The sequence below is a fragment of the Canis lupus genome, chromosome 14 (genome assembly GCF_048164855.1).
Source record: "Canis lupus baileyi chromosome 14, mCanLup2.hap1, whole genome shotgun sequence".
NCBI classification, from domain to species: domain Eukaryota; kingdom Metazoa; phylum Chordata; class Mammalia; order Carnivora; family Canidae; genus Canis; species Canis lupus.
The window spans coordinates 10,245,129-10,268,688 of NC_132851.1; the positions used below are offsets into that span (position 1 = coordinate 10,245,129).

Genomic DNA, 23,560 nt, shown 5'->3' on the forward strand with positions numbered 1-23,560 from the left:
CACATATTGCCAATACTGGATACATTAGTTGTGATACATTCATGGTTCAGATATAAAGAGCTACAGAACGTGGATTATTTCATGAGTTGGTATGCTATACCTTTCACTGTATAAGAGCTCAATATTATATGTATCAAAGGCATAAACACTGTGCCAGAAGAGAGACAGTTGCACAGGCTATCAGTCAAATTATTCATTTTTTACAGCTGCTCTTTTCAGGACTACCTCCAAGAAGGCCTTTTGTCCGTTATAAATAACCCAGTTACCTTTAGTTTACAAATGTCTTGAACACATCAATTCAGAAAACATTTCATGAGCATTGACTATATTCTGGCAGCACTATGCTGGGCCTCACGGCAAAATCATGATGAAAGTATGTATAGATTGTTTCATGCAATATAATAGATGCTATCATAAATATTAAATAGGGTAGAGGTAAGGTAGTAAAAGGGTCTGGATCCCAATTCCAACTCATGGAGGGAGGACTTACCCCTGCCACCACTGAGAAACTCTCTGAATGCCAACTGGATATTGTACAGTGCAATTCAATTCTAACACTATTTACCGGAGATAGCATCAGATTCCACAGGTTAAGGGTTCAGTTCTACAAGTATGCTCCCCATCCCAACTTCAGACACTAGTCACAAGCCTGGCCATATATCAGAAGTTCCTATGACCCCCTCTTTAGGTTCCATTAATTTACTAGAACAATTCATAGAACTCAGGAAATCCATTTACTTACTCAATTATCACTTCATTATAAAAGAATATAATAATAGCTAGATGGAAAAGATGCATAGTACAAGAAAAACAGAAAGGGTACAGAGCTTCCATGCCCACTCCAGGTGTCACTCTCCCAGCAGTCCACTATGTTCACCAACCTGGAAACTCTCTGAACCCTGCCCTTTCGGGTTTTTATGGAGGTTTCATTACATCATCATGACAGATTAACTCATTGGCCATTGGCACCTGAACTCAATCTCTAGCACCTCTCCCCTTACCAGAGGTTAGGATGGAAGGGAGCTGAAAGTTTCAACCCTCTAATCATATGGTTAATTCTCCTGACAACCATACCCCTATCCTTAGGTTACCCAGAAGCTTCCCAGAAATCATTTCATAAGCCTAACAAAAGACACCTTCATTGCTCTTATTACAGGACATTCAAAGGGTTTTAGGAGCTTTGAGCCAAGACCATGGATAAAAACCAAATATATATGTGAAATATATTTTGGTCATCTGAATGACCAAATATATATTTCTTATAAATCACAAAATCATGGGGAGCACAGAAGAGAATGTTTATTGAGTTACAGAAATGGTATTGGGAAGGTTTCCCATAGGAATGAAATCTGAACTAAGTACTGACTAGCCTGGCTGTGGTATAGACTGGGGTTGACAGAGAGAATGGGGAAGAAGGCACACCTGAGGCAGAGAAAAGCAAGACCGGGAAACAAAGAAGGTAAGAATTTATGCAAACCAACTCTAAGCAGTATAGCATTAGCGGAAAGCAAATTATAAAGCACAAGAGTTCAGATGTGAGGCAGGAGTTGAGTGCGATCTGATCTTGAAGGCTCTTAGGGAGAAGGCTGAAGACTTTGGATTTTATTACAATCACAGCAGGATGCTGTATTATTCTCCTATTGCTGCTCTAACAAATTGCCACAAATTTAATGGCTTAAAACAACAAAAATTTATTATCTTATACTTCTCAAGTTCAAAGTCCAAAATGGGCTATCAGCACTGTGCTCCATCCGGAGGCTCTAGGAGAGAATCCAATTCCTTTTCTTTTCCAGCTTCTAGAGGTTGCCCATGATGAAAGTATGAATAGATTGTTTCATGCAGTATAATAAATACTATTATAAATATTAAATAGGGTAGAGGTAAGGTAGAAGTTCACATTTCTTAGCACATGAAATTACCACTTCAATGTCACATCTCCTCTTCCTTTCACTCTTCTACTTCCCTCTTTCAGTTTTATAAAGGGATTACACTGGGCCCACTAGGATAATTTCCCCATCTCAAGATTCTCAATTTAATCACATCTGTAGAAGTCTCCTTTGTCATGTTAGTACCATATTCACAGGATCCTGGATAAGTATGTGGACATCTTTGGAGGGCCATTATTCTACCTACACAAAAGCTTTTTCAGGTTTTAAGCCAGGACCCAAAAGATCTGAGTTAACATGAAGTTACCTGAGAATCAAGGATATTTTATAATTTATGAGTTTCTGTATTTTAGCAACAACAGGTAATCATGTTAAAAAATATTTCTTTCTTAGGGATCTTACTGTCTTATACCCAATATTGCTCCTTTCTTCTCTCTTCTCCATTCAGGGAAAGAGTAGGAGTGTAAGTGTATGTGTGTAATTTATAATGTCATTTAACAAGTGCCAGAGAATATATGAAGATGTGGGCTTCTATATCTAAAAGAATATGTATGTTTAATAAATACACTTGGGTTCTTAGGCTGAAATCATAACCACATGGCAATCAACACTTCATGGTCATGAGAAATCAAGGGCAGCTCATGCAGCATTACAAGCTGATCTGAAGATAAGCCTGGCTTTGCTATTTTACAGGCCTGTGCTCCTTGGACAAGTTGCCTGAGCTTTTCATGACCTATGTTTCTCATCTATTAAAGGAACACAAAAATGCCTGCCCAGAAGCTTTGTTGTAAGAGTTAAATAATACAACATCAGCAGTAACATTTTAAAATTCATGGCATTAGGCTTTTATAATGGGGAGGGCACCAGACACCCACACACATGTTCTACAGCACCTTACTTCTCAAATGCAGAAATTAAGCATGACTTATATAAGCTAGGTATTACTGCAACCTATAAAAAAAAAACACTAGATAAAATCTCTCATATTTAGTCTAACCTGATGAAACAGTGTTTTAAAAGGTAAATATAACTATTCCTAACAGATATAATTATTCATCTATTCAAACACATACAAAAAATTGTGAAATCTTTTCATTGGATATGTTATAAAGCCACCTTCTAATCAACATCTCTACAGGAATCACTGATGGTCTGGAACTCCCCAGTGCATTCCCATGGGCCCAAGGTGTCAGCCTTAATCTTTTTCTTTGTTGTCATTATTCCCAACTACTGAAGAACAGAAACCAGTAACATTTGTGATCCTAGGGTTCCAAAGTAATTTCTAATCTTCCCCCCGCCCCAAACTATAGTCACCTTGAGGATATGAGTGCACAAGATATTCAGAAATCTGAAAAAGGTTAAAATCACATTTTCTTTGAAATACTGAAATGGTCCTCGGGCCTCTTCACCATTTAGTCCATTAGAAAACGTGTATATAAATTAATGCCAGGACAAGCAAAGGCAGGCTCCAATTATTATTAATAATATGTGCTTGTGGATACTCATCTCAGCTAATATCAGGGCACAGATATAAAGTAAGTAGCCATTAGATGACAGACATTGTATAGAAATCAATCTGGGCCTGAAGTCAGAAAGCCTTCACTTTAATCCTGCAAGTTGGAAGGGCATGTACAAATAATTTATTCCAGCTCCCTTAAGTTGTTGATTCATTCACTCAGAAAATATTTATCCAGGCCCTACCATGTGCTGGGCACAGTTCTAGCCATTGGGAATAAAATGAGCAAAGGAGACAGTGGACATAAAGCTAAGAAGGTATGTGCACAGAAAGTGCAGGCTCCACAGAAACATTTGTGATGTATATGAAGTCTCTTCTCTTTTTAAAAATAGAATATTTTATTCCAAGGTTTGTGAAATAATCAGCTTTTAGAAAATAATTGTGAGAAAGGTGAAACATTTGTATAAATGAATAACAATTCAATAAATATTATTTGAGTGTTTCTCTTTTCTTGTATACAAAAAACCCTTGATAATCTTGAGTTCAATAAATATTGATATGTAACTTTTTTCTTTTAACATTTGATTTTTGACATTAACACTTTAATCTGTTCCATTTAAATGAATTCTGCTCAATGAGAGAAAAAAAGCCCAAACTTGCATTAAGCAATAAATAATCTAGAAATCAGTGATTCTGTCCTTTTTAAAAGATTACTGTTGAGTTTGTTTCAGCCTTTTCTATTACTATATCTGCTGAGTCTAGTACCATACCAGGTTATTACAAATATCCCAATTGTTTACCAAGTTTTCACTTGCTAACATGAAATCTGCCTTTTTGCTCTATTTTCCTATATTCTATTAGCATTTAGAAGATGTGTTGGCCTTCCTAAGAGATTTCAGGGGGTAATTTTGGTTACATATAATTTTTATTTTAAATGCTGATCTTAAAATCAAATGGCCGATGTTTCTCATAGCTGGTTGTTTCTCACTTACATGGGACCTACTGAGCAGGCTTTCTGGAGAAATGACTGATGTCAGGGCTAACACAGGGTAGTAACAAGATGAGCCTGAAACATCTTATAGTGCCAGAAAATAAAGAAGTGGTAAAAAAAAAAAAAAAAAAGAAAGAAAGAAGGAAAGAAAGAAAGAAAGAAAGAAAGAAAGAAAGAAAGAAAGAAAGAAAGAAAGAAAGAAATGTTAAAAAGATGGTTGTCATAAGGACACAGGAGCTAGAATGAAGATGTTCCCACTGGCCAAATCTGAGACCATTTAAGCATCAAATTAATTAAGGTCAGTAATTAATTATAAACCATTGGAAAAACAGAAACTTACAAATCCATACCAATAATAATAAGATAAATAAATGAATGGAGAAGAACTTTGCTTACAGGAGAATGACAAATGTTGACTGGAATGATATGAGGGGAGCAGTGGGAATAAAAAAATCATTATTTTACATTTTACATTTTACAACATTTTACAACAATCACAGTAGAGACTGAATAAATGTCAATGGATGCTAAATTCAAAGGAATATTTTGCTGAGAAGGATATGTGCATGGTCTTAAAATGTCTTCCTGTAGATTGCTTTGTAGTTACTAGAATTTAATCATGAGGAAGTATCAGACAAACTCAAAGTAAGGAATGTTCTATTCAAAAAAGGTGGGGGAGCAGATAGTCTTCCAAATGTCAATGTCACAAAAGACAAGGAAAAACTGTGAAAATTTTCCAGGGTAAAAGAAGCTAAAGAGCCAGGACAACTAAATGCATCATCTTATCCTAGGTGGGATCTCATAATAGAAAAGAGAGAGAAAATACTACATATAGGATAGTATTAGGTCAACTGACAAAATAGGAATAGAAATACTAGTTTAGAGAAACATTGTTTCCTCAATGTTAATTTTCCTCAAGTTGAAAAATCTACTGTGACTATATAATAGAATATTCTTCTTCTTCGAAGTACACACTAAACAATTGACAGGGCACTAGGTGGCTCAGTGGGTTAAACATCTGCCTTTGGCTCAGGTCATGATCCCAGGGTCCTAGAGTGGGCTCTCTGTTCAGTGAGGGAGCTTGCTTCTCCCTCTCCCTCTGTTGCTCCCCCTGCTTGTGCTTGCTTGATCTGTCAAATAAATAAGTAAAATCTTTTAAAAAAAATAAATAAAGACCCACAATGGAAGCAGATTTAAATGACTCAGAAAAACAAATTATGTAGTATATAGATAGATGAACATAAAAAGGTAGATTTAGAGAACAAATGATAGAATAGAATAGAGAATGATATAATAGTATTACACACATCTGAACAAATGTATACAGATATTTCTTGTGGTTATATTTGAAATTTTTTGAAAGTTTGAAATTATTTCAAATAAAAATGTTAAATAATAATTTTTAAAAAGTGAAATAGTGAAACAATGGGGGGAAATGTGAAAAATCTTTCCTCTGAACCATCTTACCAAAATAGATTTTCCCATTATTTTGTTGTTTCACCTAGGTAATTCCTTTCGTAGTAAATGGTTTGAATTATTTATTTGTTCATTTGCTGATTATCTGTCTCCTTAGGAAACAAAATCCCCGAACACACATTATCCCCGAGCACAGGGATAATGTTTATTGTTTACCACCACCAGCATTTAGCTTAGTGAGTGGTATAATGTAGGTACTAAATAAATACCTGTTTATTAGATGAGGGAAAAGCTATTGATTTTTATATATTTACTTTAATATCTACTTTATCTTTTGTTTCTAATTTTTCATAATGGGACATGTGATACTTCTACAGTGTGTGATTGAATGGAGTGGAAAATGAATATATTGAGTTTACTTATATAAGTAAGGGTACTATTAGAGAAGGGTACTATTAGAGAATTATTGTTAAAAGACTCTGGTATCTACATTCAAATGACTTAAAATTTAATCAAGAATAAAGCAAATTATGTTAACTCTAGAATTCAAAACTTAGGCCCAAAGATGATACAATATTATTAATCTCAATAAATGCAAATACTGAAGTAAAATAAAACTTGTATAAACACTTCCGGCTTAGTATCTATATCCACACATGTGGATTTTTGGAGCATAGTCATATAATGAGTCATTTATACAGCTAAGAAGCTGGGAATCCTCATTTTTAGAATAAATATTGAAATTATGACAGCTCTTTAAACATTGAAGTAGAAAATTTGAAATTTTCAAAAGAGAAATAAACCATTGAAAAATACCAGCTACTTGTTATATTAAAAATGACCTCACCTAATTAACACTGAGTGACCTTAGTGTGTGATTACTTTTGGTTATTCACCAGTGACTTCTGTCCTTCAAATATCACAAAATACCCATGAACATATACAAGAAATAAAATATATTTTTGCAGTTGTTTTACTTAGCAAAAATTATAAAATATATCTACCTCATTCTCATTTTTAAAGTTCTAAACAACAAAAAAAAAGTGTAAGAAAGAGTTCCTAAGCACAAAATAGCTAACCTTTTAAGTATTGAAACTAATTTAGAGAAAAAAATAATATAAAAATAAATTGTTCCCAACTTTCGGCCTGATAGAAAACCAACTGTATAGTTGAGCAAAACTGCCAAAACCAATCATTTAGTTTTGCTGATTCTGCCAGAATGAACTCCTTTGATACGAAGTGTTGACAGTTAAAGTGGTGACCCTGGTGGCAAGCAAAGAGTGACAGACAGCAGCTCCACTAGTCTGAGGCTATGGTCCTGTCTGAGGCAAACGATGAACTGGTAAACTAGCCAGAGACTCAATAGAGAGTTTTAGGATGAGGGGCAGATGGGCGCTTGAGTAGTAAACATTAACATCACCAGAGAACAATATGAAAATAAAAGCAAGGAAACAATTACATATACAATAGCAGCAAGAAAAGATAAAATATTTAAGAATACTTTTAACAAAAGAAAGTAAAGATTTGTAAATTGAGAAATATAAAACATTTCAGAAAGAAATTTAGTCAAAATAATTAGAAATTTGATGTTCACAGAAGACCCAATATTATAAAAATTTCATATCTACACAAATTGATCTATAGATTAACGATAATTCTCATTAAAATCCCAGCAATCCTTTCTGTAGAAACTAACATGCTGATTTAAAAATTTATATGGACATGCAAAAGACATAGAATAGCCAAAACAATTTTGAAAAAGAATAAAATTGGAGAATTTAGATTACCTGGTATCAAACCTTACTACACAGTAATAATGACTAAAACAATGTGATAATGTTGTATTGAGAGGCAGACAGATCAATAAAACAAAACTGTCCTTACATTTATGCCCATTTGGTTTTCTACAACAGTGCCACAAAGTCAGTTCAGTGGAGAAAGCACAGTCTAAAACAAACAAACAAAAAAATGGTACTAGGACATTTGGGACAATTGGAAATACATTTGCAAATAATAAGATAAAAAATTAAAATTTAGACCCCATATTATAACTATACATAAAATTAAATCAAAATATATCAGAAACTGAAATATAAGAGCTAAAACTATAAAATCTATAGAAGAAAATATGAGAGAAAAATCTTCATAATCTTGGGTTAGACAAAGCATTCTTAGACATGACAGCAGACACACAAGCCATTTTAAAAAGCTCTGACAATTGCTTCTCGGCCTTTTGGCTAAGATCAAGTGTAGTATCTGTTCTTATCAGTTTAATAAAAAGCTCTGACAAACTGGACTTCATTAGAACTAAAAACTTTTGTTTATCTAAAGATACTATTAAAAAATTGAAAAGTCACAGACTGGAAGAAACTATTTGAAATCTACATATCTGATAAAAGACTTATACCAAGAAAAATTTAAAAAAATATATATATACATATATATAAATCATACAACTCAATATTAAAAAAAAAAACAACCCAATTTAAAAATGAGCAGAAGACTTGAGTAGTTTGCCAGGAAAATATGTTAACAGCTAATAAGCACATGAAAAATATTCATTTAATTAGTTGTTAGAAAAATACAAGTTAGAACCACAATGACAAACACCACACACACCAAAATAACTGTAATTTAAAGACCTATAATACCAAGTGTTGACAAGGATGTAAACAAACTGGAACCCTCATACATGCTGGTGGGAATGTAAGAGTACTGCCTCTTTGGAAAAGTTTGGCAGTTCCTGAAAAATGTTAACCATAAACTTAACACATGAACCAGCAAATCCTTTCCTAGAAATCTACCCAAGAGAAAGGAAAATTTACATCCAAAGACTTCTATGTGACTGTTCATAGGAGTCGTATTGACCATAGCCAAAAGCTGGAAATAATTAAAATGTCTATCAACTGGTCAATGGATAAACAAACTGTGGTATATCCACAAACTACTATTTCACTGGGATACTATTCAGCAGTAAAATGGAATGAAGTACTGATCCCACTAGGCCTGATCTGAAATAGTCTTTTGAGAATTTATGGAGAGTGATGGAAAAGTTCTAAAATTGAGTGGTGGCTATGGTTGCACAACCATATAAGTTAAAAAAAATTATTCAATCACACCCTTACAAAGGGTATATTTTATTTATGTAAATTATATCTCAATTAAGTTATTTTAAAACAAATGATTTGCTACATGATGAATTAACAAAGTGAGGAAAATACCCTGAAATAACTGTTTAGAAAAATCTAATGTGCCCCCTGCATATATTCATCACCCACATACCCATATATTTTCATTTTACATAGGGGCCCTTCCCCATTAAATTGTATCATGAAGCAACCATTTTGTAGGATAGGGTTATTACAATAAAAGACTTAATACAACGAGATAAATTTTGTCCTTTAAGCTTAAAAATACATTCCTAGGGGATCCCTGGGTGGCTCAGCGGTTTAGCGCCTGCCTTCGGCCCAGGGCGTGATCCTGGAGTCCCGGGATGGAGTTCCATGTTGGGCTCCCTGCATGGGGCCTGCTTCTCCCTCTGCCTGTGTCTCTGCCTCTTTCTCTCTGTGTGTCTCTCATGAATAAATAAATAAAATCTTAAAAAAAAAATACATTCCTAAAACACCTGGAAGGGATAATAGCTTTGAGAATGTTTTCCCAAAATGGAATTATACTCTGCATACTCCACTCCACCCTCTATCCCTAGGCTGAACCATGGGGTGGGGCAGTGGTTAAGATAAAGAGATCAGTAAAATTTTGAGGAATCTGAAAACATAGGAATCTTTGGCTACTCTATTTGGATAAAGCCCAAAAACATGGACAAAATCTCTAGATTTCTCGTGTTCAAAAAAGTGAACAGAGAGCAAAACTACCCAGAGGGAGAATCTAGGCAGAAGGCCTCTGAGAGCTCTGTCAAGTTTCCTATAGCTCTAGAGTAGCAAGAAAGCAGCCAGTCTTGCTCTGTGCCCTCCAGAGAGGTGGATAAATAGCTGAGAGAGGACCAACTCCAAGACTCTGGAAATTCAAAGAGTGAATGCTCCCAAATCTTACTATTACATAAGCTCCCTAGCACACTGATAGGATTCTGGGAATCAGGGAAGTAAGAGCACTGAAACTCTGAATTTCTCAGGTAACATCTATTCCTCCTGGCAAATAGGGGACCATGAAATTAAAAAAAAAAAAAAAAAAGTTTGGGATGCCTGGGTGGCTCAATGGTCTGCCTTTGGCTCAGGGTGTGATCCCAGGGTCAAGTCCCACATCAGTACTTCTTCCTCTACCTATGTCTCTGCCTCTTTTCTCTGTGTGTCTCTCATGAATAAATAAAGAAAATCTTTTGAAAAAAGTTTGCTTACAGAGAATAAACAATAAGAAATTACATTTATTTCACATTAAATCTGTAGACTGAGATTTATGTCTGTTTTACAACACTACGGAGTAGTTTCTCAACTTTTTTTGTACTATCACCACCACCCCCCACAAGCCTTCTTAGACATTTCTTCCATTATTACCCTCCTCATAAAATTTTAATATCACAAATATACCATATATATATTTATGTGATGTATTTATGTATGTGCTGTACATAGAGAGTAAAACTTTTTTTTTTTTGCCTCCTTTAAGAACTTATTTTTACTCAGGAGCAATATCACTCTTGTTCAGAAAGCATGCTATAAAGTTTCATTTAATGGAATATAGGAAAAAAATAGGTTAAAATAGGCTAAATAATTGATATTAACATACAGCTAGCACTTTACCAAAAACCTTTTTTTAAGATTTTATTTATTTATTTATTTATTTATTTATTTATTTATTTATTTATTTATTTATTTCACTTATCTGACACAGAGAAAGCACAAGCAGAGGGAGAGGGAGAAGCAGGCTCCCTGTCGAGCAGGGAGTCCAACATGGAGCTCTATCACAGCTCCCTGGAGCCCAATCCCATGAGCTGAAGGCAGATGCTTAATTGCCTAAGCCACTCAGGCACCTTTACCAAATATCTTCTTATATAGCATTTCATTTGGCCCCTTCTGTAAACTTGTAAAGTTCCTAGTTTTCACAGATAATTAAATGACTATTCTACTAATAAGCAGTTGAGCTGAAACTGGAACCCAAAAGTTCATCTCAAATTCTATATGCTCTTTCTCTTTGACACTCTTCATCAGGGAACATTCTCTTCTGGGAATAGTAGCACCTCCTCCTTTAAATCATGTAAATATAATAAGATGAACCAGTAGAAAATACAGTAGAGGGAATCACTCTGTATGGGAGCAAAACTGAGCAAACAACTATTATCCTGTTCATCTTTAATTACTAGGATTTGGTGTAATAGCTTAAGAGATATTAGATATGCAAAATTCAATGTAAAAAAGTAATATGCAAAAAAAAAAAGAAAAGTAATATGCAGACCACCAGGAATTTTCAATGGCTTTGTTTACCCCACTACTGAAATTGTTATATAATTCTAGATAAGTGTACTGGCATTTTAAATAGTGAGAGGCTAATGTAAAAAAAACATGCAAAAGATTAATTTAAAAATTATAACTTACAAGACATTAAGTATACATTTACAAGCACAAAGAGGAAAAGAGAGATTAACATGTACTCAGTATCATACATTAACATATATTCAAAGTCAAAGCTTTGTCTTTCATTGTTATTAATGAGCTATAGCCTGCCCCAAAGAACTGATTACAAACCTAAATCCATAGTTTATTTTTTAGCTATAAAGTTATAAAGGAAGATTTGTAAATAGTATTTCATTATGGCTATATTTATAATTCACATTCAGACTCTAGGCATGAATACCAAGTCTTACAATGTATTTAATTGAAATAGTCCATACAAAATTCTTATGTCAGTACTATTTATAAAGGAATCACCACTGCACTATTTCTGCAATCTTAGTAGGATCACAAAAGGATGCTACTTCAAGGACTGGAATTATAAGTTTACGACTGATTTGAGGAGCTTTTCTTAGCAGCAACCATGTAAGACAGCAGCTTTCTTTTTTCAGTGTGTTCCCACTGAACATATTAACCTTGAGTGTGTTCCCACTGAACATATTAACCTTACCTTCTGGGAGAATACTTAATATTTTAGAAAACAAGATTGAGAAGCCAACAGCAGACAACCTGAAACAAATCTCCACATACAACGAATCTAGATGTTTGTGCCACAAAGTAAGGAAGAATACAGAAGGTTCCCACTCCAGAACTCCAAAATCTATAGATATGAATTAGGGTGAATACAATCTTAGTAATCATGGATGCCTTGGCTTGATCCTATACTTCTGGTGCAAAATGAGAAAATTAGTAGAACAAATTGTTGGGTGAAAGACTGCTCTGAGAGCGGGATGACAAATGCCCTTGCAGAAAGAAGAGTTTGGCATGTTTGTGGAACTGAGAGAATTTGAATATGATATTAAATCCTCTTTGGGTTTAGGAAGAAAGTTCTTCATGGAAATCATTTGAAAGGTTTTAACTTGAATCAATTATGCTATTCCTGGTTCTATTTGGCATAATACAGACCACGAAAGAATATTATCAATAAATAAATGGTAGGGATAAGAATAATTCAAGTAGTAACAAGCAGCAAAAAAAAAGCATACAGGTTAAGTTAGACCAGTTTTAAGAGTGTTTGAATTATTATGCATACAAAATTGATACACCAAAACACTTCTAGATCCCAACTTTTTATACTAAAAAAGCATAAGCTACTATGACCCTTCAAATTCAGGAAATTCAGAAAGAAGTGTGGTTTTAAAGAACTATTTAAAATTCACTTGATTTTTAAAATAATATTTTTCTTTAATATCCTGAAAAAAACATTTAGATTGTATGGCTGTGACTCAAGTCTTTTCAAAAACGTATAGTGAAATAAATGTATAAATGCACCAAATTTAAGGTGATGGTGTTGAAATGTAATAGTACTCGAAGACAATACAACATTTTTACATGCTACATTATTGTTAGAGGAAGGAAGATATCTATATAACTATCTACATCTGTTACATATATGTATATGAACATTGATAATTTTGACTGAATTGATATATTTCAGTCAAATGGCATGACAATCCAATCCATTCCAATAGTTTTCTAAAAAATATAAAATTATTTACTGAAAGCAGTTGTCAGCACAAAGTCTAAAAAAATGCCTGAATCAAATAAAGGAAATCAATTTCATGATTTTAATATAGTTTTTACTCAATTTTTTTCCCTGCCCAAATAACTGTATAAATTGAGTAAGAGCTGACTAGATTTGTATAGCAAGAAGTCAAAGCTAATGAAGATTATAAGAACCACAGAAAAATTAGAAATGATTAGATGAAATATCTCAAAATGTTAAAGATTAATCATATCAATATAAAAACAGTAATAAATATAAAGTAGTGGATAAAAATATAAATTAATTTTAAAAATGAAAATTTCATACTCCGGTGAAAATGTGAGAGGTTAAGTGGTTAGTGAACTCCGTACAGGACTTGACAATAAATGTTTTAGATTTTGCAGGCTACAAAGAGTGTCATAGTGATCCCTGGGTGGTGCAGCGGTTTAGCGCCTGCCTTTGGCCCAGGGAGCGATCCTGGAGACCCGGGATCAAATCCCACGTTGGGCCCCTGGTGCATGGAGCCTGCTTCTCCCTCTGCCTGTGTCTCTGCCTCTCTCTCTCTCTCTCTCTCTCTGTGACTATCATAGATAAATAAAAATTAAAAAAAAAAAAAAGAGTGTCACAGATTCTTTGTTTTTGTTTTTGTGTGTTTTTTTTTTTTTTTGAACTTTTTAAAAATGTGAAAACCATTCTTGGCTCAAGGCAAGGGCCCTGTCTTATTTTCATATCCTCACATGGTAGCTTACTAAATATAGACAGATGGGCTGAAAGATGGGCTTAATTATCTACTTATCTGAGTTACAAAACTGTCAAATTCAAGAGTAGTTTGCAAAAGATGAAAAAGAGAAACGATTCCCAGAATTGTCTTTCAAATGTGCACAACTGCAAGAGTTGATTTTTCAATTTCACATTTTTGTTAGACCAGTATTTCATCAAACACAAATCTTCACATTATTAATATGATCATTATCCAGAGTGTCAATGTGCTTTGAAAAGAGAGCTAATAAAACAGTTAAGGCTGTCTCTGAGAATTGCATGAACTGAGTGATAGATATGGCTTCAATTTGAACCATATATTGACCACATTCTTGTTCTTTCCTCCATCCCTTCCATCAACCACCAATAAAGAGGATATTTAAACTACCTGGCTTGCAAGCAACTTACCAGGCAGAAGATTGGGAAAAACATGCAAACCTGAAAAGCTAGTACCCTTCTTGAGCTGTAAAAAGACATGAAAAGAGGGGGAAGGGAACAGAGTAATTTGTATTGCCTTAGCTGTTCTTTGGGTGCTTACCGGGGAAAAGAGTTGGCACCACAAAAACTGCCCTCCCAGGAAATTCGGAAGAAGGCTCAGAATCTAGAAGATGCGCAACTGCTCATTAACTGGAGTTGCTTCACAGCAGAATGTGCAGATTTATCTGGGACGGATCACAAGTGATAGGGGCAAGGGCATGTCTAGTCTAGAAAAGGCAAGGACCAACCACAGTTTGCTCTGAAGTTAAATTTAGTATAGAAGAGAATCCTAAAATTTCTGTGGGCTTTTAAGAGGTTATAAATGTGAGGAAGGCACATTATTTAATCCACCAGCCCCCAAGAAGGACCTTAACATTAATTATGTGGAAGAGTTTCTTGAGTATAGGTCAAATGACTACCATGCCATTAAATTTAATAGAAGCCCAGATGCGCACTCCAACTACCCAGTGTAACATACTATATATAGTGCCAACACTGTGACCATTGTGCTATGAGGGCAATAACAACTGATCACCAAACCCACTGGGATCACTAAAGCTAGAACCAACATAAAAGTTCTCCTGGACTACCTGGGTTACTTCCTAGTACAGACAAGTGGGCAATCACATGCCCAGACGTCCATATCCCCTTTCCATTAATGCCTCACAGGTTCCTAGTATCATAAGAAATAAGAACCAGGAAGAAGAAATGGGAAAAACCTTGACGATAAATGAAGCTTGATATGTAGGTTTCAAGCGGACTTTAATACTTAAATTTGTTTGAAGAAACTTCAATATCAGTCAATGGATCTAGAATAAGTTGTCTGAGCTAGACAAGACAGCAGGTGCCCCTTTTAGCAGAGTATTTTGTATAGTTACAAAATGGAAGCTTCATTTTGCTTTACTATTGTAAATAGTAAAATATCACAATCATAAAGCATCATATCAGATATACTGAAAAATAAAATGGTCTTTTCCTCAAATTGAACAGTTAGAATACAAAAACCTTCAAAATTCCATCAGAAAATATAGACATTTAGAAATTCAGAAACCAAAAGATAATTAAAAAATATGAAGAGAGGGGCAAGTGGGTGGTGCAGTAGCTAAACCTCCAATCTTGGCTTTGGCTCAAGTCGTGATCTTAGGGTTGTGAGATAGAGCCCTGCTTCAGGCTCTGTGCTCAGCACACAGTCTGCTTGAAATTCTCTCTCCCTCTCCTTCTGCCCCTCCCACTTATGATCTCTCACTCTAAAATAAATAAATTAAATCTTTAAAAAAATGCGAAGAGGATATGGGAAAAGGATTATTTAAAAATGGCAGTGAAAAAGCCTTCAATCCAAGATTGTGTTTGAATCCCTCACAGAATAAATTCTAATTTATTCTTAAAGAATAAACACATAGGCTCCCATAGAGACCAAGTAAATTCTCCCCCCATACCAATACTGAAGATACTGTAAGTTAAGTAGTGAAACATATGAAGCCCTCAGGAATATTTTAAACTAACAGATAAAAGATTAATAAACCAAGCAGAAACAATAAATAGCAAAAATTGAGCTGTATTTACCAGAGATATATTGGTATATATAGGTTGACAACAGTTCAAAGGTTGCAACTGTCAGGTGAAGATGGCCCAAAACAAACGCAAAATGGTAATAAAAATAGGCTAAAATTAAGAATATATCTAGAAGTTCATGGAGTGCTTCTATAAGAGTCAATCAAGATTATGATAGCACAATGAATGTATGTAACAACTGAAAGAACAGAGGGTCTTTGGTCTGGAAAAACTAAGACTTAGTATAAACATGATATCTGACATCTGTCTTCCAATAATTAAAAGGCTGTTTCAGGCAGCCTGGGTGGCTTAGTGGTTTAGCACCGCTTTCAGCCCCGGGCCTGATCCTGGAATCCCAGGATCGAGTCCCACGTCAGGCTCCCTGCATGGAGCCTGCTTCTCCCTCTGCCTGTGTCTCTGCCTCTCTCTCATGAGAGACACATGAGAGACACATGTGTCTCTCATGAATAAATAAATAAAATCTTTAAAAAAAAATAAAGGGCTGTTTCATGAGCAGATGGAAGAGAAATCAGGTTTATCCTACGTGTCTTCATAGGCATTTGAGAACTGAATTCATTATAGTTGGTGGTAGGTATAGGGGACAGATCTTTATCAAATGACAAAGAAAATTCTAACAATAAAACTGCTTAATAAAGCTGTGTTGTGTGGCAAGGAGTTCCTCATCACTGCAAGTACTTACCACTTGAGGTGGGACTCAACTGTAACAATTGAGAGATTTCACATCAGATATAGAGGGCAAGGTCAGATAGCCCTAGATCTCCCTCAATTCTGTAAATCCTTGATTTTATTATACTTTATACCCTTCCACAGATAAAATGATGAAAATAGGATGTTTGTAAATGTTTCTCAAGCCATTTCGTTTTGTCTAAAATGTTAGGACCGTGTTTCCAACTTTCTGAATTTTACGACCACATTTATTCACTCCTGTCATAGAGAAGATGACCAAGGGTGAAATTATAGGGAAACCAATGATCTGAAGGGTTTCATTAAGCAAGGAGTCTCAAACTCAAAGGCCTGCAGGAGTCAGGTGGATACTGCAAATTGTTGATGTGGGCAGGTAAATTTCTCTTCTACTTTTGAACACATCACTCTCCTGAATGTTTTTGTTTTCCCCATCTTGGTAAAAGATATGACATCTTACCTAATGCTAGTTGCTATAAAAAACGAAAAACAAAACAACAACAACAACAAAAAAAACCCAAAGTAATAGGCCAGTGCATGTGTTTGTGCTCAGGGGATGTCTGTCTTCATTCAGGTTCTTTTTGTCCTGTAGTTCTGAGGGTCTAGAATATTCCAATTCAGCCTACAAAAAAGGAAAAAAGAGAGCGTAGAGATTCTATCTCTTTTTTCTTCTCAAGTCTTCTCAAGAATAAAACCCATTACTTCTGCTCTCATTTCAGTGGTGAAAATCTTTCACATCACTTGGATAAAGAGGGGCTGTGAAATACATTACCTGGTTAAGAAGATACTTTACAATGGCAACTGTATAAAAGAGAGAGCACAAATAATTATAGAACAGCTATCTGTCTCTGCCACATATTGACATGAAGATTTTTTTTTCCTCCATTATGAAAGAATCAACTGTGCAAGGGTGGTGATAAACGGCTACAGAGAGGAAACCTCAGTGAAGTGGCTTGAGCCATATAGCACACTGAAGAACACATGTAGCTGCCACTTTGCCCCTTAAAGGGGATGGTTGCTGCAATACTCCAGCTGATTGTCCCTAGTATTCACCACATAATAGGCACTCAGGTAATATTTGTTGACTATGAATACAGGCAGAATAAAAGAGTCCTAGATTAACAGATTCTCTGATTTTTTTCAAAATAGAAATTTAAATGTTTATATAAAATTTACTGAATTTTAAATTTTAGGGCATAAAAAAACAGCCTTGCTACAAACAAAATACTTCCATGCTGAATTCACACTGTGGGCAACTATTAGCAAGCTCTGTATAACAGTTACCATGAAGCTTTTCAAAAGCTTGCTAAACTTTTTCAAACCATTTGCTTTCTTCAAATGATTATATTTTATTAAAAAGATAAGCAATAATACTGGTTTGTTTAGAACATTTTTCCTACGAATCTACAATCCTTCTCATGGTTAGAAGACTTCAGAACATTGTCTTCTAGACATAAATATTTGCTTGGGTACAATTTTAGATTCTAATGAGGATGAAAAAAAATAGATAACAAAACAGAATATATTGCTTCCCAGTTTAATTTTATGCTGGGGTATTGGAAAGATAAGGAAAACTAAATGAAATAGAAATGAAGTGTCTGCAAAGTGTCCGCAGGCAATTTGACTTTGGCAGGGCTCCTTGGGTCCAGTTCCCCAGCTCTTGTTTGTTTTACCAATGGGGAAATTTTCTGGTTTATCTCTGAACATTTTTTCACAAGTTAAATGTGACATTTTCTCTTTCCTCTAACGCTGTCTCGTCATATTGTTTCTGAACCAGTGGTATCCCTAAAGCTTTTTCCAAAAATGGAAGCTGTGAACCTAATTATTTTAAAAATCAGCCATGGGAGTTATTTCTCTTTACTTTGTCACCCAGCTGTCTGGCCCTATGCATTGCATTGAGTTTAGAAGTAATTCTACCCTCATTGAGCATTCAAGTTTGGTTAGAATTGGTTGGAACATATAGCTTAGCTATTCTAAAATGCTTAACCAGAGTTTTATTTTCTTCAAACAAACAAACACAAACAGAGTCAGGCTGGAACTTTTCAATCAAAAGTAAAAAAATTTGCAACAAAAATCAGTTCCTGAAAGTAGAGAAAAAATGCATTATATCATCTAGCTTTGAAGAACCAAGATACTTTTGCTAAAATACCTTCCCACGTTTCCATTTTCCTAAATGTTTAAGTTTACCTGGAAATCCAAGCAGGGTTTGTAGGTTCTGATAAGGAATTTATGACCTTTCAACATTCATTCAACTAATGCCAATGAGAATCTACTGATGTGTCAAGAACTATTCTTGCTGAGTAGGCAAAACTCTACATCCAATATACACAGTCCCTGTCCCACCGAGTTTGCATATGAGAAAGAAAGGACATGAGACAATTTAAGTAACTTGCCAAAGTCACAGAGCTAGTCAGGGCTAGAACCAGGATTGCAACTCACCCATTTATTTACTTAACAAATATTTATTGAGCACTTCTGGTGTTCTAGGAACTGTTCTGAGACCTACTGATATAGTCCAGTCCTCTGCCCTCATGGAGTTTATAACCTGTTGGAGGATTGGCACAATAACCTGTTGGAGGATTGGCACACAAATAAACAGGAATCACTCCATAGTGACAATTTACTTAAATGTAAAACAAGAAGGTGACAGAGTGATTACATTTGTGAGAAGAGCACTCATGCTAAGGGACCATCTAAGAGTTTCTCAATTTTGGCATGATTCACACTTTGGGACTGATTTCTTTGTTATGGGGGACCAATGGTCCTCCTATGCACTGTAGGATGCCTAAAAGTATCAGTGGTCTCCACAAACTAGATGCCAGTAGCCTTTTCCAAGTCCTGACAGTCAAAATAGCTCCAGACATTGTTAATGTCTTCAAGGTGACAAAATCACACCTAATTGAGAATCACTCACCTAAGGCAAAGTTGTTCAGGTAGGATCAGATTTGGTATGTGTTCAAAAGAAGATCATATTGAGTAAGTAAGAGAGGGGTAGGAGATGAAGTTTTAAAGGAAAGTGAAGTTCCCACCAGGCAAGGACTTTTAGGTTAAGGGAAAGAATTCTGATTTTTTTTTTTTTATAATTAAAGTTTGTGGTATTTTTTTTAATTTTTTTTTAATTTATTTATGATAGTCACACACACAGAGAGAGAGAGAGAGAGGCAGAGACACAGGCAGAGGGAGAAGCAGGCTCCATGCACCAGGAGCCTGACGTGGGATTCGATCCCGGGTCTCCAGGATCGTGCCTTGGGCCAAAGGCAGGCGCCAAACCGCTGCACCACCCAGGGATCCCAAGAATTCTGATTTTATCTTAGGCTGCCTCTCACTAGGTTGTGGTTGTTGGTGGTGAATAGGCACTGAGATTTTTCTCCATCTTTATTTTTCAAGATCTCTTCACCCTCAAGCCTTTCCAGCCTCTACCCCAAGTCTCACATTCTCCCAGTTCTTTGGACCACCTTCATCTGTTCTATCCTGCTTTTCTCTTACAGGTTCCTAGGGTTTGTCACTGCTTGCTTGGTTGCAAGCATCTTTCTCCTTCTTGGTGTCTTTTCCCTGTGGCTCTTTGCCCAGAACACACTGTCTTGCCATTCTTGCCTGGGAAACCATATTCAGGCTTTCCGAGATAGTTCGAGTATCTGCCTCTCCAGGTTGTCTTCCGCAACTTTTCTGAAGGCAAATACTACTGTATATGGTAGTGCTTTACTGTTCTTCACATCTGAATCAAGTTCTTCACTCTCACTGCAGTTTCCCAAAAGATGTGAGCCAAATCTCGGTCATCTTTGATTCTCCAATGACTACTCAGTGCCTGACAGGTATATAGGTTTGTTTTTCCACCAAAATCCATGTTACTGTTTTGAACCTTCTTCCTCACATAATACTACGTAAGAAAAATTCTTTCTCTATCATCTTTGAGAGATGCATTTTTCTATTTTTTTTTAGTAAATACTAATTAGTACATTTTACATAAATAAAATGTACAGATCTTGGCAGTACACACATTCACTCAAATTTAACTACTTAGAAAATATACTTTCAAAATTTTAATTGCTATGGGCCACTCCTCTAAGAAAGTTAGCTAGCACATAGACACAACTTTAACTCTGTATTGGTTGGATCTAAATCAAGGTTACAAAAGCAACAAATATGAGGACCACAATCATTGAGGGAGAGCAGTACACTCCAGTTGCAAGTAATACATTTAAAACTTCTCTTATCCTACACCATAAGCATCAGGGCCTGTCCCACCCTGCAAGGATTAGAATCCAATCATCTGGAGTAAATAGATCAAGGACTTTATAAACCACAGGTCTTATAAACTTTCCTCTCACAAATGCATCATTTTAATAAATGTCTTCAAAGCCAATGGTGCTGATTTTATGATGTGTATTCATATAGTCAATGAAAAGGCTGAGAAAAGAGAAAGCACAATAAAACCTGCCAGTTGATGAGTCAAATAGTAAGTAATGTGCTGCTTTATAAACTTGGCTGAGTGATAAGGAAATATTGGACTAACAAAAAGATGACTACGAGACTCTTGCATTCAGATTTGATCCAAATCAGAACAAGGCGAGGTCAGCTGGCACTGTGTTTTGCACATAGTAGGCATTTAAAAATATTTGCTAAGTGAATGAATATGCTTTGCCACTCACCTGTTTTCCTAATATTAAAATATCTGATAAATGTACTTATATCCTTTTCCCTTGAATCACACAGTTTGAACTTGGGCAAAAACAACAAATCTAAGCAGCAGTTTCAGTTAGTTAATTCTAAGGGGAAAAAAAAGTAAAGTATGTGGTAAACTTAGCCTTGAATGCAATGAAACCATTAAAGGCCTTCTTCAACTTCCCTCATTCTTCTGCTTGAAGATAACTGTGTAAACAACATGGACAAGAACTCACATGGACAAGGCAGAGCTGGGTGTGAGCCCTTCCTCTGGAGTGTTTGCCAAGGGCTAAGAGAGTCCAAAGGAAGCAGTACACTGTTCTATGTTCTCTTAGCTACGACTCATCAGAGTCACCATCATCACAAAACACTTACTGCAGCTGACCCCAGGACTGCCATAGGAAGGTCATTATTCAAAATGATCACAGCTGCCTTCTTCCCCTTAACAATTGTAAATTTACCTAAGACAAAGAGGTGGTTCAGTATACCGGGCCCATTTTTGTATTATCAATCACGGAAGCATATAATTGAAGATCAGAGTTAAGTCAGGAGATTCTCTGTATTAATAATCCCTTACAATAATAACAGTAAATTGGAAGAAGTGGCTTCCTATTTTCTTTTCATTTCATATTTTCACTAACTATACCAGTTGTTTGAGTTGTGTACATTGTCAAGTAATAACGATGACGTGTAGAAAGAGCCTAGCTATCGAAGGTTTCCAAAAGCTTTTAGAGTCTTATCATCGTGAGGTCACCTGGGTGGCTCAGTGGTTGATCCTCTGCCTTCAGCTCAGGTCCTGATCCTGGGGTCCCGGGATCGAGTCCCACATCAGGCTCACTGCAGGGAGCCTGCTTCTCCCTCCGCCTCTGCCTCTGCCTGTGCCTCTCTGTGTCTCTCATGAATAAACAAACCTTAAAAAAAAAAAAAAAAAAGACCATGATCATCGCCCTTTCAGGATTATCTGGTGTCCATAATCAGCGTAGGTACTCGACAAAGCAAATGAAACACACTATTCCCTAAGTTTTAAGAGCGTGTATGACAAATATTTCCCCCAGCCCTAGCTAGTTTTAACTCTACCTACTGTACTTTTGGTAATAATCCAAATAAGCGTCATCTTTAAAGTTGCTTTCGCTGGAAGGTCCTTTGCCTCCTTCCGATCAGACCCCAGGGATGCGGCAGAGATGGCGGCTCCTAAGCTGGCCACCACCGTTATGCGGCCCCAGCCTCGGCATCTTTCTTATAAACCCTGCCTCTCCCGCTCTCAAGACACGGGAGGCCGCGGCCTCTTCCCTGGAGTCCAAGTCGGCCTTTCGACTGCCTCAGCCGATAACCTTCGAAGGGGCGCTGTGCGACCTACAGTGGAACTGAAGATGCCACTCACTCCCCTCGCGTTCTCCCGGGACGCTCTCCCGGCACCCAGCCGCCACGCTGGAACCAGGCAAAGGCGCGGCGCGCGCGGGCGGGCGGGGAGCGCCGCAGCGGCTGACGGAGGCCTCCCCGACCAGGACCGGAAGGACACGCGGCAAGATGGCGGCCACAGGCCGCGGGACGCCACTCGCTCCAGGCCTCGACGACAAGCCGCGGGCGCCCACCGGACAGGTTTCCACGCGCGGAAGGGGGAGCGGCATTAGGCAGCCACTGAGGAGACAAGGAGTAGCAGGAGCAGCGCCCCCAGGAATACCGGGGATGCTGACGGAGCGGCGCAGGGCGGGGGGAGGCAGGCGACCTGCGCTGGCGGCGCTGACCCAGAGACCGCGGGGGCGCCCGACGCCGTCCCCAACCCCACAGTCACCCGCGGCGCTGCTCGGAGCGCCCCTGCCGTGGAGAAGCAGCCAGAGCCTTGACGGGAAGGCCGTGCCCTCCGGCACGCCCACAGCTGCACGCAGGCCTAGCGGAGGCGTGTGTCCCCTTGCGGGCCGGCCCCCACCCGCTAGCCGCGGCACGCTCCGCGCGGGAGACCCCCCACCGCCGCTGCGGACGGAGGAAGGGAGGGCCCGCGGCTGTCACCGTCCCCCAGCCGGCGCCGACGGGATGACACCACCGCCCCAGCCTGGGATGCCGGGAACTCTTTGCCTGAGACTTGCACCCCAGAAGGCGCAGGCAGCAAGGGCTGGCCTTCCGGCGGAGGAGCCTTCAGAGCCAAGACTGGGACATCTTTACAAACGTATACCCCACCCACGCAGCCCTCATCAGACTTGTGAAACTAAAGAACAAAAACAGAAGCTCTCAGCCTAAGCCTTTGCTGAGCTTCAAAGTTGACAGCCAACACCAACTGGACAGACATATGAGTAAGCCATCTTAAAAATATATTTTTTCAGACCCCTTTGAGCCATCCCTCTGGTGCAGACAGGCCATCCCCATTGAGGCCCAGCCAAATCGCAGACTTATCAGCAAAATAAATCCTTGTTGCTTTTTTAGGCCACCAAATTTGAGGGTGGTTTGTTACGCAACGATAGAAAACTCATACATCCTGCGTAATGTCTGTATAATCTGCTATCCCTCCAGTCCTATCATCAGTATCCTAAATTCAGGTTCTCATCACTTGCCTAGAGT

The 23,560-nt window shown here is 37.3% G+C and overlaps 1 protein-coding gene and 1 pseudogene across 8 annotated transcripts in view; one reads left to right on the top strand and one right to left on the bottom strand.

Moving 5' to 3' along the window:
• ANGPT1 (angiopoietin 1) overlaps nt 1-22,618 on the bottom strand; it is a 356,306-nt gene extending 333,688 nt beyond the window's left edge. Inside the window, exons 1-2 of one of the 8 annotated variants that reach the window (XM_072774221.1) lie at nt 22,089-22,416; nt 21,762-21,918 (exon numbers count right to left, since the gene is read on the bottom strand). In XM_072774221.1, coding sequence (XP_072630322.1) covers nt 21,762-21,918; nt 22,089-22,121 — 190 coding nt within the window. In that variant the 5' untranslated portion in view covers nt 22,122-22,416. Of the gene's footprint in view, nt 1-21,761; nt 21,919-22,084 lie in introns of those variants that run through there. The other 7 variants (XM_072774222.1, XM_072774229.1, XM_072774226.1 and 4 more) reach the window with 7 other exon arrangements.
• LOC140604371 (U2 spliceosomal RNA) lies at nt 7,967-8,089 on the top strand (annotated as a pseudogene).
• Nucleotides 22,619-23,560: the final 942 nt, after the last annotated feature.